Source organism: Juglans regia, chromosome 1 (genome assembly GCF_001411555.2).
Source record: "Juglans regia cultivar Chandler chromosome 1, Walnut 2.0, whole genome shotgun sequence".
Lineage (NCBI taxonomy): Eukaryota > Viridiplantae > Streptophyta > Magnoliopsida > Fagales > Juglandaceae > Juglans > Juglans regia.
Window position 1 is genome coordinate 27,710,572 of NC_049901.1, and position 9,826 is coordinate 27,720,397.

Below are 9,826 nucleotides of genomic sequence, written 5' to 3' on the forward strand. Positions count from 1 at the left end.
AAATCCTCAATATCACAACCCAAATAAACTATCAACTTTTCTTCATATCTCAAATAACAACCTAGAATAAAATATAATTGACATAAGTCTCCATAAACAGTCTAAATTCATTCAAAACAACTTAAGAAATAAATAACATCCAACAGCAGCACTAATACCACGAGATACCCAAAACTATTCACAGCTAGTCTTGTCCACAAACTCTAATACTGATCCTCAGCTAAACCATCAATATCATCTGATAATATTATGAAGATTAAGGGGTGAGTTATCAACCACTCAGCAAGTAGAAAGTATATACTATCATGTAAACACGAACATTTATAAAGTTCAGTATGCAGAAAAAGACATTTTCTTTCAGAATGTAGAAACAACATATTTCTATTTTTGAAATGCATAAACCAAAACTTAGTGCGAAAACATCAGAGCGAAATTTCCAGAAAGACAAACTTATTCCCAAAAAGAAAATCCATTGGCATATCCAAACTGAAACATTATATTTATATCATCTCATAGCATCGCATCGGGACAAATACGATGTTTAACCCCCGTGGTTGGGTTATAAACCACCATTATACCCGTGGTTGTGCCGTATACCATGTTTCACCCCAGTGGTAGGGTTATAAACTACCATTATACCCGTGGCTGGGCCGTATACCATGTTTCACTCTCGTGGTAAAGTTATAAACCACCATTATACCCGTGGCTGGGCCGTATTCCATGTTTCACCCCGTGGTAGGGTTATAAACCATCATTATACCCATGGCTGGGCGAATATCATCGGAATCAAATCACATTCATATACAGAATCAGAACTTCATGCCAAGGTTTTCAGATGATATATCATATCAAAACAAAATACTGAATAGCTTCAGATCATTTCACATGTTCGAAATAAACAAAATCTAAAACATCTTCATTTATTTGTAGCAAAAACTTTTAGATTTTCATATTCGTTCCTTTTGCATAGTTCAGAAAATAATGCACAAAATTAGCTCATGTCTACACCAGTCATGACAGAAAATATTTTCTCTTATATAGAATTTATGCATATGCAGAATAAACATCTGATGTCGTTTTTAGATTTCTTTTCAAAAACAAACATGCTTATTTTCAAAGTATTTCATTTCTTTTATGCAAAACTAGTATATGAACTCCGCTTACTTGACTTCCTTGTATTATCTACGCTTTGAGTCGGAACTCTAGTAGAAACACCACCTAAACAAAATATATACCCAACATTTAATAAACCAATCCAGTAAGCTACTATTTATTGAGTAATAAACCAAAACAACTCATTCTTATCTCAATAACTATCATAAAATTAAACCCGAATAATACCCTCCTCAAACCCTTAGCATTTAAACCCCATCACCGCCACTAAAAATTTCCATGCAGCAGCCAAATACGACTCTTAAAGATTACCTCTTACCAACAAGTATTTAATCAAAGACAATCAACCCCAAAACACCATTCCACCTTTGATCACTATTAATCCCCACCAGCCATGTAATTAGAATTCCACACCACCACCATATCAACTACAATTTATCCTTATTTCAAAATCCAACCATGTAATACCCAAGAATATTACCAAAAGTTTCGAAAGAGACTTACCTAAAAGAATCACAAAAGCTTCGTACCTCCTCGAATCGAAGCAACCCACTGTAAACTAAGCCCAAAATTCACTGGAATCTCTAGTGAAAGAGACGGTGGTCTGTTCAAGGAAGGATGGAGGGGTCTGAGTGTGTGCATGGCAACCAAAACAGAGTGGGTGTGTGTGTGTGAAAACAAATCAAAGCAAAACAGAGTAAAAAAGGGTCTGTGCGAGTAAAACCAAAGGAAAAAAAAAAAGGTGAGGGTAGTGCGAAGGGAGTGGTAGCTCCAACAACTCAGGGTTGAACGCACGGTGAAGGGAGAGAGAAGTTGAGAGGAAACCGATAGAAAAATTGTCTGCTGAAAGGTGAGGTTTTTTTTTTTTTGAACGTGAGGAGATAGAAGCAGCGTCAAAAGTTATGGGTTTGGTGCGTACTGGTTGAGAAATATGCGGAATTGCAGTGCAAGGGAAGATCCCGCTGACAAGAAAAACAGTGCAGCAGAAGGAGAAAAAAAAAAACTCACCAAGTGATGCAGTTTCAAGCTTCCTTCTAGTGATCCCTTGTCGTGGGCCGGGCTTCATCAAGTCGGGTTGGGCTTTGGCCCAGGTGTTACAAAAGAAATCTCACCACTTGGAGAGAAAGCTTACGACTCATCACTTCACTATGCCAATAGTAAATACCACCATCTAGTGTGATGCCAGAGAAATCAGCCTAGGGATTTGATGAAGCTTGAAGTGTCATGACATTTAACACGAGGTTACATACCCTTGTTCATAACAGTTAAAGATACAATTCACCTAGCATACATATAACAATATACAATATTAGCAGCAGATAATTTTTTTTTAAACAATGCTATGTACCAGATATAATATATCCCAAAATAACATAGGCATTCTTCATAATATAATATAATATTATGTTTTTGGCTATGGTCTCCAAAATCGTGTTCAGAAAATGGATAACCATAGTTATCTATTTTTCGTTGTCTCTTTATGGACTAGTCAACCTCATCCAATCCTCTGGGGGAGGATGATAGTTGGGACTACCAAGTGAAATTTTTTTACTCATTTCACTTTCTTAGAGAAAAAGCAAGAGGAGGTTTCCAGTAGTGTTTCTAGCCAATCTTGCTTGAATTGTTTGAAGCCTTTATATGTAGATTTTCATGAAACTGCCTGCATATGTGTGACGCCCCCAAATTCCGCTTGGGATCGGACGGACATTTGAAGCGTCGAGACATGCAACACAAGGTTACCTGCCCCCGTTCATGACATATAAGATGCAATATTCCTAAAATGCATATAGCATTATGCAATATTCGTAGCGGATAATTTTTCTTTTTAGCAATACTATGCACCAAACCGAAATATCCCAAATACTTAAAACATACTTCATTCATAATGATGTACTAAACAACTGGGATCACAATAATAGTCCATATGGTTGTGATCAAAAGAGTGCTGGAGATTGAACTCCACAAATACAAGTAGTAACCTGAGGTAACTACTGTACTACCATCTACGTCGCACCATCGCTTAATCGATCGTTTCCAGATGGTCGATTCTCGATTCTCCTTCAGATCCTGTAATAAGATCTACCATTCGGGGGGAATGGTAGTTGGGACTACCACAGTGAGATTTGATTACAAATCTCAGTAAGTTAACAAGAAACTTCCACACAGGTTAATGATGCATGCATGGCAGTAAAAGCATGAATGCATAATCAAATAATAAGTAATCATAGCATAACTTGACATACAACATAACATAACTGGCATAACTTAAACTGAAACTGAAGCTTAGCATGAACGTGACTTGAAACATAACATGGATTTGAAACATAGCATGAATGTGAGCTTGGAACATAACATGGACTTGAAACATAACATGAACGTAAACATGCATAATTTGAACTTGAACTTGAGCATGACATAACATAAATGTGAACTTGGAACATAACGTGAACGTGAACATAACATAACATGAACTTGGAACATATTCTTGTCTCATGGGATTACCATGATTGCGTGAACGTAAACTTGAACATAACATAACGTGAAACATGACTTGAACTTGGAATCTTATTCAATAGACTTAATCATTAACGTGACCATATGGGTGCTACACAAGTCCCCTTGAGCCGTGTGTCCCTGCCGATTACCACATCACATCACAGGTTTCTATACCAGCTGTGAGTGCATTAATACGTACTCCACTGTTGTTGTGGCCCCACGTATTGTACGTGTCACAATTGATGTGTTTCACGTAGTGTATGCTCCACAGTTGTTGTGGCCCCATACTTCATGCTCCACAGTTGTTGTGACCCCATGACTTATTTGTTTGTGCCACACTTGCTGTGGACACACGTAATATAATGTGTGGCACCATCAGCGTTAGTGCCTGGCACGCTCCGGTGACCAGCTAATTAGGCCCCATTCGCAACCTGTTGACTGTACTTCGTCAACCTAGGAAATTTCACACCTATTTAGACACTCCAGCGTGAACAAAGGAGTTCCACTAGGATATTACCCCATCCTAGCGCTTAGGGTCGTGATTGACATGAATGACTTAACTGGCAAACATGACATTTCATAACGTGACGTAATATGAACATGACATAAACGTGACATAAAAGACATAAATCTTGACGTAGCGTAACGTGACATGAACGTAAGATGACAGACATGACATACTTTGAATCATAAATGTAACAGACAACATTTCATAACATGGCATACATGTAACAGGCAACATTTCGTAACATAGCATACCATGTAACAGACAACATTTCTTAACATGGCGTAACATGTGACAGTGAATATTACGTGACATGAAATACATGTAACAGATGGCATACTTAACTTAACATGACATACTTGCAATGTATAGCAATGTATAGCAATACGTGACAGAATATCTTGTGTAACAGATGAATAATTCATGACAGAATAAATTCTGTGTAACAGATAAATATGTAATGACTTGGCATGGCACATATGATAACATGCATATATACAATTTAGTTCCCTTACTTATCACTCATACACATTAAACTGATAGTAAGTTAAAAGCTAACTTACCTCGATCTTCGCGCTTCGAGACAAAACTCAAGTGCGATCATGGGAAACTGAAAGTAGTGATTTCTAAAAATTAGAACTTAATCACTAATAATTAGGAATATGGAAAAATATCAACTTAGAGTAAAATTACCATTTTACCTTCTACACGTGGGAAAATGACCATTTTACCCCTAACTTAAGGATTTTTCATCCTAACTCCAAAAATCACCAAAATTTACATACCTCATGTAAATTTTGTCCTAAGCTCAAATATCAATTCAGAAAAATTTAAAACTAAACACAACCATCAAAACTCTATATGGCCGAAACTTACAAGGCTATTTCCTTTACTTTTTGTTGTAATTCTTTCAAATCTCAAAACTCATGATTAAACCAAAATTTTTCTTCTACTACACTCATAACATATTCTTAAGAATAATCATGTTTTGAATCATGAACAAAAGTCATCAAAATCACTAAAACCATACTTGAAATTTTTGGTTTCTCTTCTAAGTTCAAAACAGAATTTTGTTTCTAACTTGTTTTGATCAACCTCTTGATCCATGACTTATAAAGAAGTGATCTTCAAACCAAAACATCACATGGTTCAAAAAGGTGTCCTAAACAGATCCAAGCTTCAAACTCAAGATCACATGGGTAAACATCAACCAAAACATAAATTTAGCCAAGAACATCATCACTTTGGCCTAACCAAATATCTCAATGTATAAAATTTCATATCTTCGAAACTAACATCAAATATCTTCAAAATAACATTCTAACATGTATATAAGATGCTTAGGATCTTCCAATAAAAATATCAAAGCCATTGGAATAAGATTAAACCATAAAGATTTAAACTTTCTCAAAACAGAAACTGTTTTTCTTCTTCCAGTTTCTAAGTTTCTAGACCTAAGAAAATATTTCACCAAAACTTTTAATCATGCAACAAATCCTCAACCAATAATCATATACACATGTTAACAGTACTCCATAAAAATTTCGGACCAAGATCTATTCATTAGCTTGGTCAAAAACTGCAAAATATAACACACTCTCCAGTTTATGGCCCAGAATGACCTTTCTGGGGTCTAAACAACTTTTGACCATCTCAAAATGGAACGAATAAGGTATCCACGTAAACTAGACTCCAAAAGAAAGAACTTTAATGAAGGAAGAGTTACGAGAAAACACTTACAAAAGCTTCAAAACAGGCGTTCAATAGAGGTACGAAAAACTGTCCGAGAGTGTCTTTTGTGTTCTATGAAGGAAAAGTGTAAAGGAGAGTTGCTTTTTGTGGGAATTGGACTGGAGAGCTTCTTACACAAGCTATGTAAAGTGATAGAACTGAAGGAATGGTTGAGTGTTGGCCTTTTCTTCTCATAAAAGTCAGACCAAGATCTTTTCTCAAGGTGGAGTGTGAGAGTGAAAGAGTGAGGTGGCCCTTTAGCTTTGTCTTTCAAGAACCTTCTAGGCCCTTCTTGTAAAGATATGGCCAGCCAAGTGGGGGTACAAAACTTAGCCATGAAGCAATCCTATGGTGACCAAATTCGTGGGCCTTAAAGGGCCTAAATCGAATGGGCCTAAATTTTGGGGTTTAAAGAGGGTTTGGGTTGCTATCAAGCCCAAATCCAATATCACTTGGCCCAATCAATTTTTCATGGTTAACAAGGTTGGATAATGATGTTCTAACACAAATTTGAAGGATTAATAGCATGTGGAAGTGATTTAATCAAGTGATTAAACACAATGCTAGAAATCGGATTAGAAAGGGTTTAGAGGCCAACTTTAGGGTTTTGGGAAAACCGTTTAGGGTTTCGACTTCAACAAAGCTTTAGGGCTTTCAATTGGATTCCCACCATTTAGGGTTTCACTAGGATTGAAAACCTCTTTGGTCTGACACAATTTGGTTGAGCAGATGAAACAAAGTTTTGCTTAAGTGGCATAATCTCAGTTCAGTCCTGATTTCCGGAAATGCTCCAAGAACTGCTGAGGCCTTCTTGAGAACTCTTCTTGAGTTTTATCTGAAAAGGTGCAAGGGTACGTGAGGCTGCATGGCAGCTGGAGAGGGTGGCACCGGTCGGCCTTCCTTTGCCGATCTGGTGAGTGCAGTCCCTCAACCTATTCCGGAGATGGTTCTTGCACCCAGGATTCCAAAGGTGCTGGATGGTGAGGTTTATTTTCAGTTTACCAAAGAAGAAATAGCAAGATCAGCGGAACCTTTCCGATATTCTGTTGTTCTCAAGTTCTTGAAGAATCGTCCGTCATTGGATACGGTGAGGGCTTTCATTCACAATCGATGGGGACTTACAGCCACTCCAGTAGTTTCTGCTATGAGGAGACCGCGAAATGTGTTTGTTCGTATGTCTAATGATGTGGATTTTACCAAAGCATTATCACGGGAGGTTTGTGAAATAAATGGGATATTCTACCGTGTCTTTAGATGGTCTCCTGAGTTCAATGAGGATGCCGAACCCTCAAGGGTTCCGGTGTGGATTTCTTTGCCGGGGCTTCCTCCAAACTTTTATCAAGAATCCTTCTTGAAGATGTTGATGGCACCGATTGGAACGTTCATTAGACGTGATAATCCGACGAGGTGCGCTACTAGAACGGATGGAGCACGGCTTTGTGTGGAAGTGGATGCTGCAAAACCTCCTTTGTCGCATTTCTGGATTGGAGTGCCTGGAGTTTCCTCTAGCCGAAAGCAAGAAATAGTGTATGAAACACTTCCGGCTTTTTGTTCGTCATGCAAGATGCAGGGTCATGATGTTCGAACTTGTAATCCCGGAAAAGCTGGTAAGAAAGGGGGGAGAAAAGAGAGTACGAAAGGTTTGTTGGATGATCAAGAGGTAGCTCCGAATGAAGATAAGGTTGAAACTCCTTTGCTGGTTCTTGAAGATAAAGAAACAGAGGATGTGGTGGTGGAAAAGGAGACGGAAGCAGTAGGTATAGGTCAGGTGCAATTGGATGCCGAGAAGGAAGTGTTGCCAATGCAGGTGGCAGACCAATTGGTGCAGGTGGATTCTGAGGATAAGGAAAAACTGGAGCAGATTGGAGAAGAAAATCATACGGTGATCACTAACGGGGTGCAGTTGAAGTCTTATGTTGGAACAGAGGATGCAACAGATCTAATGCTACACGTTGGGGTCGCAGATGGTGCAGGGATGGTCACGGATGCTGATTATGTGATGTCTAATATGGATGTAAATCAGAGTTTCCGTGCGGATAATAATGGAATGACAATGGAGCAGATGCAACCAGTGGGGGAGGCGGATAGTGCTGAGGACGTTAATGAAGAAGTTGATGAAGAAACCATGTTGGAAGAGAATTGTTCTTCTGAACCAGAACCGGAACAGCATCCAGAGGTTTTTTCACAAACTAAAGACTATTTTACTGAATCTGAGCTGAATGATGGTAAGAAAAGGTATAATAAAAAAAAGTTTATTAAAATGCGTAGTTCTTCTCGGGTTCTTGCCCGAAATAAAATTGCTAAATGATTGATTCTATTTTGGTTTGGAATCTTAGAGGGGTGGGAACATCTAGAACTAGGCTAAAGGCGTTGGTGAGAAGATATAAACCGAAAATTGTTGCTCTTCTAGAACCGTTTCAAAATTTAGAGGGTGCTCGCAAAGTGGCTCGAAGTCTAAATTTTGATATGGTTATTTCTAATGAGGTGGAAGGGGGGAAAATTTGGCTTTTGTGGGATAGTATGTATAAGGTGCAAGTTGAAAAGTTGGGTATGCAATATATTTCTGTTATTGTTGAGAATGGTGCGGAAAAATTTTTGATTCATGTGATTTATGCTAAATGTTCTTGGGTGGAGAGGCGTTATCTTTGGCAAGAGGTAAATAGTAATCATGTGGGTGGAGAGCCTTGCCTCTTTGTGGGGGATTTTAATATTATTAGGAATGATTCAGAAAGGAGGAGAGGAAGACCTCGGCCAATGGTGGCTATGGATGATTTTAATGATTGGATTCATCAAAGGGGTCTTATGGAAATGGCTTCGAAAGGGAGTTGTTTCTCTTGGTGTAATGGTCAGTCAGGTTTGGCCCGTTCGTGGGCTCGACTTGATCGTGCTCTTATGGACAATTCTTTTAGCAATTTGTTCCCGAATATTATTTGGTCTTACTTGCCTAGATCTACTTCTGACCATGCTCCCATGTTCATTGAGTTTAAGAAAGATTCCTTTGCATATGGGCCATCTCCATTTCGGTTTCAACAAATGTGGGTGGATCATCCTGGTTTTCTGGATTGTGTTAGAAATGCTTGGAATATACGGATGGATTGTTCTCCGCTTTTGTGTTTAAGTAAGAAATTAAAACACACCAAGGTGGTATTTCGGGAGTGGAATAAAAGAGTTTTTGGTCACACAAGAGAGCGTATTGATGCCCTTGAAAAACAGGTTGAGGAGATTGAGTTTCAGCTTCAATCAAATTGGGAGGTTAGTTTGGAGAGAGAGCTTTATGAAGCTGTCTCTAATCTAGCTAGATGGAGGTCTCGGGAAGAGATGAGATTAGCTCAATTGGCCAAGCTTAAATGGAAGTTGGAGGGAGATAGCAATTCAAAATTTTTTCATGCTTGTCTTATTAATAAAAGAAGGAAGAGAGTGCTGGAGATGAGATCAAATGGTATGAATTATGAGAATCCGGAGAGTATTCATCAAGGGGCGGTGGAATTTTTTCAAAATGCACTTCGTGAAGAGCCGCCCATAGAGCAAGCTAGATTAGAAGGCCTTATTGAGACGATCATACTAGAGGAGGAGAATGAGTCTTTGATTAGGCCGCCTACTTTAGAGGAAGTGTTTGAGGCAGTTTCATCTATCCCAAATCAAAGTACTCCGGGGCCAGATGGGTTTGGAGCGGGTTTTTATAAAAGTTGTTGGGAAGTGGTTAAGGTTGATGTTTGGAAGGCAGTAGTGGAATTCTTTATGACCAAGGATCTTCCAAGATTCTTCACGGCCTCATATTTGGTTCTTATACCAAAGATGGAGTCTCCCACTGGTTTTGATAAGTTTCGTCCTATTAGTCTTTGTTCTGTTTTTTATAAAATTTGCTCTAAGATTATTGTTACTCGTTTATCTGGTTTTTTACCTCGATTGATTTCTTTGGAGCAAGGAGCTTTTATTCCTGGACGGAGTATTTTTGAAAATATTAGTCTCACTCAAGAGTTG

The 9,826-nt window shown here is 38.4% G+C and overlaps 1 protein-coding gene across 1 annotated transcript; it reads left to right on the forward strand.

Moving 5' to 3' along the window:
- The first annotated feature begins 6,710 nt into the window (after positions 1-6,710).
- Positions 6,711-8,199, forward strand: LOC118348584. The gene is made up of 2 exons (XM_035690590.1): positions 6,711-8,021; positions 8,182-8,199. Exons 1-2 carry the CDS (start codon positions 6,711-6,713, stop codon positions 8,197-8,199), a joined length of 1,329 nt encoding a protein of 442 aa, XP_035546483.1.
- The last annotated feature ends 1,627 nt before the right edge of the window (positions 8,200-9,826 follow it).

Excerpts from the sequence above, each read along its gene's own strand:
- LOC118348584 (XM_035690590.1), top strand. The coding sequence starts at position 6,711 with ATGGCAGCTGGAGAGGGTGGCACCGGTCGGCCTTCCTTTGCCGATCTG.